The sequence below is a fragment of the Cyanistes caeruleus genome, chromosome 17 (assembly GCF_971803275.1).
Source record: "Cyanistes caeruleus chromosome 17, bCyaCae1.hap1.1, whole genome shotgun sequence".
Classification (NCBI taxonomy): Eukaryota; Metazoa; Chordata; class Aves; order Passeriformes; family Paridae; genus Cyanistes; species Cyanistes caeruleus.
This window is the reverse complement of record NC_141717.1, coordinates 1,337,628-1,354,637: the sequence shown is the minus strand read 5'-3', so window position 1 is coordinate 1,354,637 and position 17,010 is coordinate 1,337,628. Positions and strand designations below refer to the sequence as shown.

The 17,010-nt window shown below is 53.5% G+C and overlaps 1 protein-coding gene and 1 long non-coding RNA gene across 35 annotated transcripts in view; one reads left to right on the top strand and one right to left on the bottom strand.

Annotated features, from left to right (window-relative positions):
- The window catches only part of LOC111936229 (ankyrin repeat and fibronectin type-III domain-containing protein 1-like), a 257,278-nt gene that overhangs the window by 167,763 nt on the left and 72,505 nt on the right, over nucleotides 1-17,010 (top strand). For 28 of the 34 annotated variants that reach the window (XM_086854158.1, XM_086854152.1, XM_086854150.1 and 25 more), the window contains one exon: nucleotides 16,307-16,347. In XM_086854158.1, coding sequence (XP_086710284.1) covers nucleotides 16,307-16,347 — 41 coding nt within the window. Of the gene's footprint in view, nucleotides 1-14,485; nucleotides 15,385-16,306; nucleotides 16,348-17,010 lie in introns of those variants that run through there. The other 6 variants (XM_086854147.1, XM_086854145.1, XM_086854143.1 and 3 more) reach the window with 2 other exon arrangements.
- On the bottom strand, nucleotides 12,902-14,322 carry LOC111935843 (uncharacterized). The gene is made up of 2 exons (XR_002867879.2): nucleotides 14,233-14,322; nucleotides 12,902-13,050 (listed from the first exon to the last, which is right to left on the bottom strand). It is a non-coding gene; the product is annotated as an uncharacterized LOC111935843 (long non-coding RNA).

The window sequence follows — 17,010 nt, the reverse complement described above, 5'->3', positions numbered from 1 at the left end:
CGTGGCTTTCCTCCCTCTGCTTGCTGACTCATCCCAGCCAAAGCAGTATGGGGCTGTGCTTCCCATGGGAGCAGTCCTGGGAACAGCACTATTAAACATAAAACACAAATACATATATAATGTGGGTGGGTGGGAGTGTGTGTGTGGACATACATATACTTATATATATATTTATATATTTGCAAGGGCACGTAGTGATAGGACACAGGAGAATGGCTTTGAACTGAGAGAGAGTAGGATTAGATGGGATATTGGGCAGGAATTGTTCCCTGGGAGGGTGGGCAGGCCCTGGCACAGGGTGCCCAGAGAAGCTGTGGCTGCCTCTGGATCCCTGGAAGTGTCCAAGGCCAGGTTGGACAGGTCTTGGAGCAACCTGGGAGAGTGGAAGATGTCCCTGCCCGTGGCATGGGATGAGATGGGTTTTAAGGTCCCTTCCAACCCAAACCATTCCATGATTCCACTGTTCCATGATTCTGTGATAGGCACCTGACCTTCCCCTGCCCTGCAGGAGCTGGGCAGTGCCACACCTGCCCATAATGACTGGGTAAACTGAGGCACATGGGGTGAGTGCCAGGAGGGCCATATGATCACAGCCCTGTTGTGACACACACCATTGCTTTCTGTCCCTGGGTGTGCCTGTGACTTGTCAGGTCACTTAATCCCTTGAGTATCTTTTTAATGTTATTTGGATTAAAGTTGAATTTGGGCAGTGGCTGTCCCTGGCTGTGTGAACATGTGATACCCAGGGCTGAGACCCCAGGGAAGATCAGAGGCTTTAACACAAACTCCTGTTAAGGTTTTGGCTCTTTCTGGAGATAAATGGGGTCTGGATGCAAGAGTTTCTTTATCCCAGTTCAGCTAGTTCTTCTTCAGCCTTTTTCCTCCTCACCCTACCCAAAGATCTATGCTCAAATTAATTTCTAAGTTACTCTCTCCACCTCTGGTCAGCAAGATTCGGGTGCTGCTCACTTTCCACAAGCTTGTGCTGGACCAGGGGCTCCTGCATCCTCCCTGGTATGCCCATCTGCCACATGTCCCTAAAATACACAGGCAGACCAGCAGGAAGTGATGGGGTACTCCTTGCAGTGCCTCTGGGCAGTGCACAGACAGGACTGGGGGTCCTGCTTAGCCCAGGCCAAGCCCACAGGCTTTTATGGGGCAGACAGTGGGAGTGGGAAACACGGGACCCTGCTGGGGGCACAAACCCCTCCTGAGGTCAGAGGCTGCTGTTTTCAATGGGGTGAGTCTGTGCTGAGCATTAATCTGGCAGTGCCAGCGCTGCTGAGCAGGGCTAGGAGTCACATGGGGACAAGGCAAGGGGAGTGATGCCTTCAGTGGCTCCTGGGGGATGGGGCAGGGGGAACAATGTCATTTGTTGCTTGTGGAGTATGGAGGGGTTTGTGGTGAGAGGAGCTGTAAGTTTGGTGCCCGTCATATCAGCAGCGTGGGCTCGGTGTCTGCTGCAGTTGGGAATTCCCAGTTTTGCCCTTTGAATGTGGGCTCTGGGCTTTCATTGTGATCACACCCAGGAAATCAGAGATGAAGTGAGTGTTTGGTGAGAGCCACAGCCCATCACATCTGTGCCCCACTGCCACCCCTGGCTGTGTCTCTTTGGGGAATGGCTTTTGGGGAATGGCTGCACCCTGAGCTCAGGGGTTTGAGGCGTCTTCTACAGCTGCGTCCTGTAGTAGGGCCCTTCCCTGCACTGCCCAGTGCCCCAGCACCCACATTTTGAGTGTGGCTGCCAAAGATTGTCCTGTGGGTTTTCACCAATAACCTTTGGATGTGGATGTGGCATTAAAGGATCACTTTGTCTTTGCAAATGCTGGGCTCACGCAAGCTTTTGGGGCGGGCACCCCAGCCCCACAGACCTCTCTGTGCTGGAAAGAAGCCATGGGACTGGGGATGGGGCCACTGGAATGATGCAGGGACTCTAGGAAATACTTATACCCTTGTTTTCTATGGATAGGTTGGTGTAATTTCATTTCCCTCCATCCAGTTGTTTGGGATCGTCATGCTGCCAGGGTGTGCAGGATGCTCCTTTTCAGGCAGGAGCTGGCAGGGACAGGTAACCCTGCCTCTGAACAGACATTTCCATGAAGTTGCCTCGGGGTCTGTCATTGCTGCTTACCTGGGACAGCCACAGAGGCCTGTAATTGTTGGGAGAGGCTGTGGGCGGCCGGATAGGAATCTTGGATAGGTTGCTGCCCTCCCGGCAGGGAGAGCCTGGCCACCCAGGAGGGAGAGGAGGAAGACAACAAGGAGAGAAGAAGGCAGAAGAAGACGAGAAAGATAGGGAAGAAGCAAGGACCTCTGTGCAGCTCTGAGTACTACAGAGATGGTGAGTGATTTCACATCAGACTAGGGGGTACGGAAGAGATTTACTGGGAAAAAGCAAAAATGTATTCAAGGCATTTGTTTTTTTCACGAGGTTCATGAAGACTTTGTGGCTCTGGCTGTGGTGAAGGCCAGATGGGCTCAGCAAGCATTCTGGGGGACTGCTGCCCTGTGGGGTGCAGAGGTGAGCTCTGCCCAGACCCCTGTGTGTGGGAGGATGTGCCAGAGGAGGGGCTGTGCCTGGCAAAGACACGCCAGAGGAGGGACCTCTCCGGTGGCATTGTGGCAGCCAGCCCTGAGCTGCTGTGGCTCTGAGCTGTGACTGAGTGGGCTGTGGGTTTGGCCCAGTCCTTACCCCAGGTTTGGAGGATTCCCATGCCCTCCGAGCTGGAGCTGGGCAGGAGCTGGTGGGATGGGGTGAGCATGAGGACATGGCAGGAGCCGCAGGGTGGGACCGGGAGTGGGTGCCACAAGGAAGGGCTGTGGAGCACGGGGAGGAGCAGGAGCCCTGCCCAGCCCTGAAAGCCCCAGCAGGTTGGGTATGAGCCTTTTGCACGCAGGATGTGTCACCTGCCTCCCGAGCAGCTGCTGCTGCATTTCGGCCCAGCCCGACGCCTCGGCTCTGAGGGAGGATGCCCTGCCTCCGTGGAAGAGCCCCCTCTCTGTGCGCCTTGCCTTGCCCGGGGATGCTGGGCTGGGCTGCCCTCTTACAACAACCCAGCTCACCTGGAGCCAGCTGGAGTTTTACTGGAGACCAGGTGGGTCCTGTCTCCCTGCTTTCTGTGTCCAGGGGGCATGAGGACTGTCACCATGCTGTCCCTCAAGTGACAGTGTGCTGCCATCGAGGTCCTTCGTGAGACTGGGCCTCTCTGGGCTCTCCCATCAGGACACTGTCCCACAGGCATTCCTTAGGCTTGTTTGATTATGGACTAAAACTGGTTCCCAGGTCCTGACTGGTGGAGGAGAAGGGACTGTTTGTGTTCCAAAGGGGCCAGGCAGCAGTGTGTACCAGTTCTCGCGCTGGGTGGCTGCAGGGAGGTGGATTTGGAGCTCTGGATCATGACCCCTTGGCAGAGCTGGTTGGGAATTTTCCAGCAGAGGGATGCTGGGGCTGAAAGCTCTGCACATCTCTAACCTGATCTATTGTGAGACAGCACATGGTTTTGTAAAACAAGATGTGGGTGTGACATGGTCTAAGCTCTCTGGCAGGATTTACTGAGACTGTATCATATCATGGACATCCCTTCTGCTCCATCTGTGGACCTAGTTGGACCTGAGTGCCGTGGCAGTGTTTGTTTAGAGCTCTGCTGTGCTGCACTTGGCCAGGCTGACAGCATCAAATCTCCTCTGCCTGCAGGAGCAAATGCTTTGTAGTGATGTGGGGAATTCCAGGGACCCTGTGGTGCCTCATGCTCTGCAGCCTCATCCCAGGGACAGGAGGGCACCACTGGGGCTGGGGATGCCTCTCCCTGGGCACAACTGCCACCACCTTGGCATGATGTTGGATGAGTCTGAGCTCAGTCATTGAACACAGCATTTTCTGGAGACCCTAAAAGGCAAAAAAAAAGCTGTTGTGTGATGGGTTCTGGTGATCCCCAAACCTCTGTGTGGTGTTGGGGTCACTGGGCCCTGCTGCTGTCCCTTCACCTGGGCATGTGGCTCACTGCCTGCACCATGGCACGGAGGTGCTGCCCTGTACCTGCCCTGTACCACCTGTGATGTGGGGACTGTCCCAACCAGGCACTGCAACAGGCACAGGTGCTGTAGCAGGTTATAAAATTCTGAATAAATTTGGAAGGGCTTTCAAGCTCCAGAGGGTTTGTCAGTTGTGTTCTCAGTCTCACATCTCTGGTAAAGCTCCCAGGAGCCTTCACGTTGCATCCAGAAAGGGATGGAAGGTGGATGCTCCCTCACATACACTTCATTCTCCGTGCTGACAGCAGGACTGCCAATAAAAACAACTTTTTGTCTGTGGTGGTTTGATGTGCTGCACTAAGAGCATGTGGAGCTCGTCCAGCCCCACCTCCCCAGAGCGCTGTGTGAACATGACATGCGGCTTCTTGCGACCAGTAAATAGCATTTGGGGAATGAAAAGAAAAACAGAAAGGTTGGTTTGTTATTCTTAGTGATATATGAAAGAGCTGTCAACTCCATCTTGAAATCATGAATCCCTGGGTATTCCTGGGACAGGGCAAAGGAATGCATCCTGCAGTATTTTTTCACTTGGAACGACCATTTGGCTCTTCTTGGTCTGAAGTTAAACTTGGGCTGAGTAACAAATTAATGCCGTCTCTTAGTCACTGTCTGGCCGGGATGGAAACACTTCTCTGACCTGGTTTATCTGCATATCCATCCTGATGGCTTGGACAGGGCTTGCTGTTGGCTGCCAGCTCCTTTCCAGGGCACTGCTGGCTCCGGCGCCAGTGCTGCACGGTGCCGATGGTGTGGGGGGACGTCAAGCTTGGTGCTGCTGGTCCTCACCAGGGTCTCAGGGCATAAGAAGAGGTGCTTTCTGAAAGGTTCTTATTTGTTAGGGGGTTTTTTTTGTCTGTTTTTGTTTTTTGGTTTTGGTTTTGGTTTTTAGTTTGGGTGGATTTTTTTTGTTTTTTTTTTTCAATTTTGTAATGATTTTTATTAGATTGATTGAGTTGGAGAAAATAATTTCTTCTTCAGGCTGCTTCTGTGTAGAATCATCGAATGGTTTGGGTTGGAAGGAAATTTAAAGCTCCTGTTGTACCAACCCCCTGCTATGGGCAGGGACACTTTCCATCACACCAGGTTTCTCCAAGCCTTGTCCAACCGGTCCTTGAACACTTCCAGGGAGGGGGATCTGGAAGCTTCAGACTGGTGACAAGGGGGCTCTGTGCCCAGCCCTTGACTGGTTTAAAAACTGATGAAAGATGGGCTGTAGGCCTCATTTCCATCTCCTGGCCCAGATCTTCATCTCCTACCCATCCTTCCTATCTTCTCACCTCCTGCTGTGAGCAGTGGCTCCACAGGTCTGGGAGGGAGGAATATGGAGCTGCTGGGGCACCCACGGTGTCTTCTGTGCAGGAATTCCAAACAGGAAAGAAAACTTGGAAAGATACCACCTGCACTTTGTGTATTGTTTGTGTAGTTCAGGTGAGGAACCAGCTTGTTGTGCAGTTTCAAACATGACAACACATTCCTGGGGGCTCAGGAGTGTGCGGCCAGATTCAGGGTCACATCCTGCCTCCCATGTTTGTGCCACCTGCCCCTCGCTGCTGTGCCCTAGCCCACACCAGTGCCATGTGCTCATGCTAACAGCATTCCCAGTGCTGTGCTGCATCTGCAGAAATCCAAGACAAAGAAGGATTTTTATTCACCTCAGATCCAGTGTGGGGTAAGGGGGAGCTTGAGGCTGCTTGTGTGGGGATTCTTGTGTGGTTGGGTGGTGATCAACACCCACATCCCAGGCTGGGACTGAAGCACCTCCACAGGCGTCAGGCTGAGAGGACCCTGCCTGGTCCTAGCCCTGCCCTGAGGCATCCTCACTCCTCGGCTGCTCAGGAGATCCTGGGCAAGATGGCCTGAAAATTAATTAAAAAGCCCCCAAGGAAAAGATGATTTCCTAATGCCAGCCAAGAAACGTGACACTGAGCAAATAGTAGAAAATAAAACAAAAATAAAGTTCACATTGGATCTGGAAATGGACATTTAATTTGCAGCATCGATGGTGTCTGCGTGCAGAAATGTCAATTTCAGCTCGGGTCTCACGATGCGAAAGTCCCTGTAAATGATATTGCTGTGTGCACGTTCTGCAGCCCTGCGCCATGTCGTTAACACAGAGCTCCTTCTGGGAGTACATTCTTCCCTCATTTTCTATCCCCATACATTAAATTGATAGTTTGGGGGATTACTGTTCTTTCCAAGCTCACATGGGTGGAGTCCCCTTTATATGGCCATGCTGGTATGTAGTGAATTTGAATTGGCGCAGCAGAAAACTGGAAAATTTGGAACAGATAACTGTCTCCTATCTTTATATGGGAACATCAGAGTTCCTAGCTTTATTCTGGGGTTCTTGCCATTCCAAATATAATTTATTCTTTTATATAACTGTTTTCATATGATACACGCTGAAGAGCGGATAATGGTTTGGGGAGGATATAATAATTTTTTTCCCCCTCCAAGGCTGTCTTTCCAATTAATGAGATTGAGAACATGTTCCAAAAATCTATTTTTCCTCTCTGGGCTTTTTCTAATGTACTCAGTTTATTCTGTAGTGTGTCTTGTGCTTCCCTTATGGAGTTTGATTCCTAACTATTTGGTGGTGGTTGGCTGGTGGAGCCTGTGTAAGTGCTCAGGGTATGGATGCAGTTCCAGCAGTGAGGGACTGGCTGTCCCGGTCCCTTTCCACTTGGGAAGGTGGCCTTGGGGACATAGCAAGGTCATCATTGTCCTCACCTTACTGCTGACTTCAATCTTACTCCCAGGTGGGGTGGCTTTGTGGGAAGCTGTGTGCTTTGTGGGGATGGAGGGGTATCCTTGTCCCCTGGCTCCTTCTTCCCTCCTGTCTGGATGAGAAACAGTGGCCAAGACTGAACCAGTGCCTCCATCCCTCAGGAAAGGATGTTCCAAGAGAAATGTGCAAATCTCCAGGGTCTCTTTCTTCTTAAAGGCTCACCTGCAACCAAAACACATAAAGTTCTTGTAAGTTTTTCTCTGCTCACATTGGTGATGCTCCTAAAAACCTGTGGTGTATTATCCTAGAATCATAGAGTGGTTTGGAATGGAAGGGACCCATCTCAAGACACCTTCAAGCCCATCACATTCCACCCCCTGCCATGGGCAGGGACACCTTCCACAATCCAAGTTTGCTCCAAGCCCCATCCAACCTGGCACTTCCAGGAATGGGGCAGCCACAGCTTGATAAGAGTTTCAGAGAGCTTGCTGCACTGAAGTGGGTTGGTTGATACGTTACCAGCCTTATTTGAACAAACAAACAAACAAACAAACACTTCTAACTTGAGAGTAAAAGTGAATTTTTAGGCCTAGAGGAGTTACCTTGGGCCAGAGATGGTGGCAGAAGGGTGCTCAGAACAGATCTTTCAGTGTTATCCAGGTAGTAAAGTGGTTCCTGCTATGTCTAAGCAGTGGGTTTGCTCTATATATAAATATATATATATTACACCTGAAAGAGCTCAGGTGCTCCTTCCATGTCACGTCTGTCCCTGTCCTGACCAAACCATATTTTAGCTCCTGTTGGCTTGAGACAAAGTTGAGGCAGCACCCCAGAGTGTGCTGTAGCCTTCTGTAACACCCAGCTTGCCCAGCCCCATCAGCTCCCCAGGGATGTGCAGTGCAGGAGGAGCAGGTTTCCCGTGCATTGGGCTTGGTGCTGTGTACTGAGGAGGAAGAGGAGGATGAAGAAGAAGCCATCTGTGAGGAGCATCCTTGTTTTGTGGCGGGCATATCATACTGGAAACAGCCCTGCTCTTCCTTCATGGCTAGAAGCAGTAAAGATCATTTTGTGGTGGCAGCCACATTCCTGGGACTGGGGATTCACTTTTACACTGATTGAGTCAGATGTTGTGTGGGGAGCCACTTTCAGGGCCAAAAGCATGAGAGAACTGTTCTCCAATGGTGTTTGGAACTCTGTGTGGATGTTGGTGTCCAGAGAAGCTGTGGCTGCCCCTGGATCCCTGGAAGTGTCCAAGGCCAGGTTGGACAGGGCTTGGAGCAGCCTGGGATGGTGGAAGGTGTCCCTGCCCATGGCAGGGGATGAAATGAGATAAGATTTAAGGTCACTTCCAAGTCATTCCAGCCCTGTAGGACTCCGTGTCTCATGGCTGGGTTCTGTTCATGTCCCTGCAGGTCTGTGTGTGCTGTGGTTGTTAATAACTTGTGAGTGGGTGACCAACCAGGTCCCCATGATCCCTCTTCTGCTCAGCTATGCCCCATTTTCCACATGTGTTACCCCAGGAGTGATTTGATGACAGAGGACACTTCCTGAGGGTGCTGTGCTTTGTTGGTCCTGGTCGTGCTCACTGAGACGAAGGCGTTGCTGCCTGCTCGGGGGTCTGTGGTGCCGTCTCCCCTGTGGGGCAGCAAACCCCAGGCAGTGGAGGTGGAACACCCCCCTGTGGTCTACTTACATCTGGTGCCTTGTCCCTATCAAGGGGCTGAGGCTGCTGGAGGAGATGTTTTCCATGGGTTTGGTTTTCCACACAGACCGGGGGTGTTCCCTCAGACCCAGTGCTGGGGGTGTATGAAGGCAGCAGGAGAGACAAGGGAGATACAGAGAGAGGTGGGGTGGCTGGAAGGACAGCAGGGATGGGATGGGATGGGATGGGATGGGATGGGATGGGATGGGATGGGATGGGATGGGATGGGATGGGATGGGATGGGATGGGATGGGATGGGATGGGATGGGATGGGAGGGGATGGGATGGGATGGGATGGGATGGGAGGGGGTGGGATGGGACCAGCGGGCTGTCTCTGCAGTGGGGTAGGGTGGGGGTGGGGGTGTGATAGCAGGCCTGCTCCCTGCCCAGGAGGGACACAGCCCCTGACACAGTCTCCAGGAGACTCTCATCCTTGTGCTGCTCACTGCTCCTCCTGGGTGTCTCAGGGAAAGGTCTTCCCCAGCCCGAGTTGCAGCCCTGGGTCCACTTTGTCAGAGGCTGCAGTGGCAGCAGAGCAACCAGGGATGGGAAGGGAGGAGAGGGGAAGGGAGGGAAGAGGAGGGCAGGAAGGGCACCCTCGTTTGCTCTCCATGCTGTAATTAGCTGGGCTGGCAGGCAGAGCTGCTGTCAGGCTGTTGACACCCAGCCAGGCTGTGGGCACGCAGGGCTGTGTGTAAAGTCCATGCTGCAGGACAGGGTGTAATTAATTAGCTGCAGGCCCTGGGAGCTGGGAGCTTACTACACGGATCCAGCTTCTCCTGCCTTTCTTATTTTTTAAACCAGTGATGAAAGATGGAACTTTACCTATAAACCAGCATAAACATGTAGGAGGATGGAAGTGCTCAAGGTCAGGGTGGACAGGATTTGGAGCAACCTGGTCTAGTGGAAGGTGTCCTTGCCCAGGGCAGGGGATGGAATGGGATGAGCTTTAAGGTCTCTTCCAATTCAAACCACTCTATGATTCTATGACCTGGTATGCCCAAATATTAAAAAATGACAAAACTATTTGTAAATACCAGGCATCACATGAATGCAATTATGAGATCAGGCAGCTGACATCTCCAAAATGAGGCAAAATAAAAAACCCACCAGGTTTTAGCAGAAACACAGGCCTGGCCACGCTCCCCTCCAGCACGTGCTGTGCTCAGGGCTTCCCGCTATAAATAGCAGCAAGTTCAGCTCCACAGCTCAGCCCTGATCCTGCAAACACTTAAGCCCAAGTACAGCTCCTTCCCGATGTGCTCCAAGCTGCTGTAATAGTTTACAGGCTGTAATCACGAAAAAGAAGGAAAAATAAGGTGGAGAAGGGAGGGTGTGCAGCCCACTGGCAGTGCTGGTGATGGGTGACTGGGCAGCCTGTGCTCCCCTGGCATGTCCTGCACCCTCCCTGCCGCTCCTCAGGACTGGATGAACGACACCACGGAGCCAAAGTGCCCAGGCCTGTGCATGAGTGTCCCTCTGGGTGCTGTGGAGCTGGCAGGTTTACAAGCTCCCGTGGTTTTGCCAGCAATTTGACAAGTTCTTCCATCCGGAGAAGCAGCAAGTGCAGGGTCTGGCTGTGCCGGCCCCGGCAGAGCTCCGGGAGCTCCTTCCATAGGGAGACTCCAACACAGAGCCTGTGCGTGCCTGCGTGGCTGTCTGTGCATGAATGAATTCCTACAGGCATGCAGCAGTACAATAGGAGTGGAGAAAACAAAGTTTCCTGGATGAGCTCTCAGTAAAGAAATGCTTTGAAGCTTGGGTCAGCCTTAGCATGGTGTGAGCTGCGAGGGGTTTGTGGGTGAGCTCCCCTTGGCACGGGGTGCGTGGCTGGGGAGAGGCTCAGCTGGGGAAAGCAGGGCTGGGAAGATGCTGCAAGGGGTGGGAAGGCAAGGAGGGAGTGCAAATGGACTTGTTTAATGGGGGTGCTGCAGATGCTCATGAGCAGACTCGCCTTTCCTCCTGCAGGAAGGCAGGCTGGGGTGGAGCTGGGGTTCCTTTCACAGCTGATGAGGAACCCCAAGTCACTGTGAGGGTCTGTGCTGCAGCCAGCCGAGCTGTGTGGGTGTAATTGCTGAGGTAGAGAGATGGTGGGGGGTCCCTGGAGCCATGGATTGTGTAATCAGGGCCAGGCTCCTTCGTCCTGCTCCAACAGATTCCTGCTCCACTGTGGAGTGAACCTGCAGGGGTGAGCTCCAAGCTGGAGGAGAATGAAGAGGAAACAGAATTAATGATGTTGGGAAATTTGACACTGTTCTGTCTTGGCCTGGTCCTGAAGAGTGTACAACCTGCTGGCAGGGCCAGGCTGAGCTACAGAAACATTGGAGTGAGGGGCCAGTGATGGGGCTGTTGTCCCTGAGAGCCTATCCCATCACTGCCCTAGGGCTCAGGAAGAGGGATCACAGAATCATGGAATACCCTGGAATGGACCCACGGGGATTGGACTCAAGTTGGACCTAAGAGCTGGAGCTCTGGCAGCCTGGGGGCCGTGCCCATTCCCTGGGGAGCCTGGGCAGTGCCAGCACCCTCTGAGGGTCACCCCATTTTCCAAAGAGCCAGGTTTATGTTTGTGTTTCAGGCCCTAGAAAAACACCAAGACCTCCCCTCCTGTGTCTCAGCTGTGAGAGTGGGTGAGCAACCAGAGTTGCCATTGAGGCTCTGCTGAGCTGAGCTGGAGCTGGGTGGTGCCCACCTGCTCACAGAAGGATGTCCTGGCACTGTGAGGGGCTGGGGGCAGGCTGGTGTCTGAGCAAGGCTGTGGCATCAGGGAGACACTGAAACGCAGCCCCTCTTCCCCAGTGGGTCTGTGGTGTCTTGGGCAGGTGCCTGGAGGACACCGGGAGCTCTCCAGCTCCCAAATGTGGGGTTTGCTGCTCTGCTGGGGGGTGGCTGCAAGGCCTTGGTTCTGTTCTCTGGATTACCTCAGTGTACCGTGTGTGCATAGCCATGTTTCCCTTCTCCTTCCCACCTCAGTGGTCCAAACCCCCTCTTCTCTGGGTTCCAGCTTGTTTTTCACCTTTTATTGGACTCAAAGCCCAACTTGGATGTGCTTCACTGCTTGGATGTGCGTGCACAGGGTCAGGACTGTTTGCAGGTGAGTGTGAGAGCTGGGTCAGGGTCCCACTCTGAGCTGGCTGGGATGAGGAAGCTGTGGAAGAATGAACGTGCTGGAGCCACTGGCATCCTCCCCTAGCTGGAGGGTCTGGGGGGGTATCACCACCCCCTCCTTGGATCCTTTGCACTCAAGGCAGGAAGAGGCAGGATCACAATGGTGAGAGGCTGGGGCTGAGGGCTCACACCCCTCCCATGGCCCCACAGGTGCTTTGGCCTTGCCAAAATACCATCTGCTGACAAAGACCCTTCTGTGATTCCAGTGGGTTGTGTCCTCTTCCCTCCTTTCCTTGAGCCAGCCATTCTTGTCTGGGCACTGCCTGCCCCACGTGACCCTTCTGCTGCCACCGGATTTGTTTGCTGAGTCATTTTGGACACCCTGATTGTCCATTCCTTGTTCTCCATACTTCAGCACACAGGCAGGATCTGCTCTCCATCCAGGATGGCCTTTGGGAATCTGGGCTGCCCACAGCTTGGTGGCCCAGAGCTCCCTCTAGACTGGGACCCACATTGAAGGCAGGAGTTACCTCTGTGATTTTCAGTTCAGCAAACTGGTTCATCCAGCCTGAAATTCAGGTTTTAGGATTTGAGGGTTCATCTGGCCTCAGTTGATGTTTTGGGGCTGCTTGGGGTGCTGGCAGTGCTGTGGCTGTTTGAGGAGTGCAGTTTTGGGGGCTGGTGATGGCAGGTGGGATGGGTGCTGGAGTCCACAGAGAGAAGGCAGCATTCCCAGAGCCCTCAGCCAGCTCTTGCCAGAGGGCTGGGGGGAGATGGGGTGCATGGAGTAGCCAGCCTGGCCCTGCTCCAGCCCTTGCTTGGGGGGACGCTGTGAGCTGTGATGGGGGCTGCCATCTCCTGCCTCCTCCTCCCAAACAACCAGTCACATCCCAGGCTCTGAATTTTATTCCCCTTCTGACAGTCAGGCATCACCTCCTGATTACTCATAGCTGCAGCATGTTGCAGATCCACGGAGTCTGAGGAATGGCTGTGCCTGGGAGCAGAACCATCAGGATCCAGGGTGACAGCCGGGATGGGGGAGACAGGCTGTGCAGCTGTGGTCCCCAAACCCTGCCCTGCCCTGGGGGTCAAGCACCTCCTGCCCATGCCCAAACCCCCCTGGAATCTGTCCAGCACAGCTCCAAGTGCAGCTCAGGCACACTGAGGTCCCAGCAGGTGACAATGGCAGCGTGGCAGCACAGCCTGGAACCAGCGATGGCTCCTGAGTTGGTTTTGCAGAATCCTCTTCTAGCATGGAAAAATCACTCATCCCTCAGTTTTCCTCTAGTTTGTTTTTAGTTTGTTTGTGTGGGCATTGATTACACTGGGAGTTACTGAGCCAGATTTTATTGGAATGACTTAGAAAGCTGCAACCTGTGAGCAGCCACCGGTCTTTGGGGATTATTTTGGTGTAGTTGCTAAATAATTGCATGAGGCTTCTTCAACCTTGCTAATAACTTTGTTCTCCCAGGGACACTGCCTAGAAAAAAAGATGAGCCAAGATTATGCTTGGCAACATTTACGAGAGGAAAAAGTACAACAGGATTGATGCATGCTGGTGGGAAGAAATAAATAAAACAATATCTCTTCTTGGTCTGTCCATGAACATCCTTGTTTCCAGCCCCAGGTCTGTTATCTCCCCAGCATGGCTGAATTTTGGAATTCAGCAGACTCCTTTAAATCACTCATCATTTCTGTCTGCAGCATGTTGTGCTAATTCTGACTAGGGACCAGCAGGGCTGGCTCTGGAGATGAGCTGGCCTAGGGAATCTGGGCTGCTATCTTACCTACATTGTATAACTCACAAAATTATTTAGTTAGTGCCTGAAAAGTGAAATTAAACGGATAAATTCAAGTGCTCCTGTTGGCCCAGATTCATAGAATCAAGGACTGGTTTGGGATGGAAAGGACTTTAAAGCTCATCCTGTCCCACCCCTTGCCAGGAGCACCTGCCACTATCCCTGGTTTCTCCAAGCCCTGTCCAGCCTGCCCTTGGAGACTTCCTGGGATGGGGCATTCATCATCTGGGACAGCACCCTTGTGTCCCACCTTCCTCTCCTGGCCCTGCTTGGGCACTGGAGGGATGCAGTGCATATCCTGGGAAGTTTTGGTGGCTGCCCTGCCCAGTGCCACGTGCCAGGGCAGCAGGGGCTGCTCATGCCCCCACGGGTCCCTCTGCCCATGGCCACAGTCCCTGACCTCAATGTCTCAGGAGGAGAGGGTGGAGATGGGTGCAAGCCTTGCTTGAGGTGTTTGTTTTAGAAAGACAAGCTGATAAGAATTATTTCATTAAGGGGCTTAAACTGTGCTTCCTCAGCCCTGAGTCATCAGTGAAGTGAGCAAGCGAGGAGCAGCAGTGGGTCCCGCCGGAGGGTGACTCACGCTGCCGCGTGGGGCTCGCAGGCACTCGGAACTGGGTGATGCTCCTCTCCTTCTGTCTCAGGATGGCTGGGAGCTCCCAGCACCCTGAGCAGCAGCAGGAGGTAGCTGGGAGCCTGTGAGGCTGACAGCTCCCATCACTCAGCTCCCATCAATCACCCTGAGTAGTTACTGCTGTGCTCATTTTTCTGCTATCTCAGGAATGCATGGAGTGGTTTGGGAGATCTGGGAATCTCCTGGAGATCTCTCAGCCCAATCCCCTGCTCAGTGTAGGATCACCTACCCTAGATTATCCTGGACACTCAGGACCATGTCCAGTGAGTCTTGGATGTCTCTAAAGATGGAGACTTCACCACCTATCTGGGCAGGTTGTGCTGGTGTTGGATCAGCCCAATTTGGTGTCTGGCCATTGATCTGTGGGGCTTTGCTGAAGCTTCTTGCTTCTGTGACATCAGAGAAGCAGCAGGAACAGCCACGGGCTGTCCCCATCTCCACCTGGTGGGGTTGCTCAGAGGTCTTGGATATTGAGCTGTGGTGACATCTTAGAACGACAGAATCACACAATTTCCTGAGTTGGAAGGGATCCACCAGGATCATCCAGTCCAACTCCAGGCCCTTCACAGACACCCCAACAATCCCACCCTGTCCATCCCTGGCAGCGCTGTCCAAACACTCCTGGAGCTCTGGCAGCCTCGGGGCAGTGCCAGCACCTCTGGGGAAAGAACCTTTCCCTGAGATCCAGCCTGAGCCTGCCCTAACACAGCTCCAGCCATTCCCAATGAGCTTCTCACCCCAAAGGGAAGCTGCTGCTTGTGTGATCCCAGCTCTAACCCCAGAACTCTGTGTGCCCTGTGCTGAGCATGAGGATGTCACACATGCAGACTGGCGTACCCTGTGCCGTGGGATGGCTGCAGCCTCCCCACTGTGCTGGTGACCAGCCAACATCTCCATGCCGTGGAGAGGGTTACCCACCACAGAACCACATCCCCATCTTGCTGGCTTGTCCAGAGCTCCCTTTTGGTTATATTTTGGTGACAGTGGATCCCTGCCTGCTTCAAAGCTGGGGTTCTCCTCTTCCCGCTGACTTTGGTGGGAGCTCTGTTTGGCTTTTGGCGAAGGGAAGCTTTGGGATAGCTCTTGCAGGCCTGATTAGCATTCGTCCCGCTGCTCCCGCTGTTTCGAGTTGGAGCTCGCCATTGCCTGGCAACCACAGAGCAAAACTACAACAGCACCCGGAGCCCAGGCGGTTGTGCGAGCTGCACACACCGACACGCGGGGACAGCGACAGCAGCGGGGCCACCCCGCACTGCTGCTCACTGCCCCCCACCCCACAAGGTGCACGGACAAGGATCACCCCCAGGACAAAGAGGAAGAGAAGGAGGAGAAGAAGGCGAGAGCTGTGGCAGTGCAGCAGCTTTGGTGACACCCAGGTCTGGTGGGTCCGTGTCTGTCTGTCCCATGAGCATGCCACTGTGTTTGGCACAGCCTGGCTGCACAGCCTGTGGTGCAGGTCCCATTCTGTGCTCAGGGGGCTCAATGCACTGGGGCCAGGGCTGGGGGCCAGTCCCTGCTGTGGACAAGTGGTGTTGGGGGAGAGACTGGGATGTGTGTGGGGCACACGGCCCCACTTCACGGCGTGAGGAGCTGTGCACCTGCTCTGTGTGTGCCATGCACACACCTGGCCATGCACCCCAGGTGGGGTCTGTGCACTGCCCATAGCCCACAGTGGCCCCAGGGGGAGGCTTGGCCTCACTGGGGTCTCACAGGGGACCATGGCACAGCCCATCTGTGGTGCTCTCACACTTCTACTCCATCATGCTGGGGCTGGAGTTGGAGGGACAGGAACCCGAGCGAGCATCGGGGCTGTCTCTGCTTCCCAGTTTTGCAGGTACTTGGGGACTGATGTGGTATTCTTGGCAGAAGAATTTTGTTGTCCTGCTCCTGGCAGGAACTGTGGGCCTGGGGCTCAGCCCCTGACCTGCCAGAGAGTCTTTGCAGGTGGTGGTGGCTCACCAAACCCACCAAACGCTGCACTCAGTCCTCTTTCCAGCTGGGCAAATTTGAAAGGACTTGGGTTGCCTCCTGACACAAGGTACCACACTTCTGCAGGAGACACAGATATGCCTGAGTACATTGAGTTCAGATCTAATGCATCCTCTCACCTCTAGTTTAACGCTCTATTTTTACATCTTTGGCTGCCTGCGGCTGGAGGTCCAAGCTGTCCTGTCCAGCTAGCACACTTAAGACGCATCGGGCAGGAAAATAACATACACGTGCTTCCCCACACATCCTCATCAGTGATACTTGCTTGGCAAAGGGTTAAAAAAATAAATACATCTGTCTTTTGTGTCTTGCAGAGCCTGGGGTCAGCGGACAAGAAGGACTTTTACCAGCCAAAGTAAGTGCCAGTAGCAGTGGTGAGTAATTGCATGGAAATTCCCGGCTGGTCCATATTACCCAGCAGCTCCATTGCTAAGATTAGACATCTCAGTGTACAAGAATAGCTGCTGCAGTTACACAAGTGAGGATAACAGTGGAAGAGCTGTCAGTCTTGCTGGCTTCAGGGCATATGCAAATCCTTCCATCAGGTCAGAAGGAGCCGTGACAGCTTGACTGAGCCTGGGGACAGAGCCGGGAGAGGGGGGTGCACGGGTGACCTTTCCCACCTCTGGCTCCCTCTGCTCCTGGTTTGCACAGCTGAGCTGCTTTGGAGAATCGAAGTGTTTCCTTGTGTGTCACAATGGGCTGATCTCAGAGCGTCTCCCACAGCTGCGTATTGACGCTGGTGCCCGTTGTCTTCCACCCGCTGTGCTTGGCACACCTCTGTGAGCTGCAGGGGGAGAGCAGGGCAGCCCCCTAAAAGGGGCTTTTAGAGCTATGGACATGAGAAGGTTACTGCAAACCACTTCACCAACACAAGCTGTTGGTTACTTGGTGCGTGGATTAGGTAACAAAACCTTGCTGCTGCATGGCACCTTCCAGGTAAGAAGGTTGTGCTTGCTGGCAGCACAGGTTTGTTCCCACCGTCATTTGGATAATGGCAGACTCTGTTAAAAGCCCT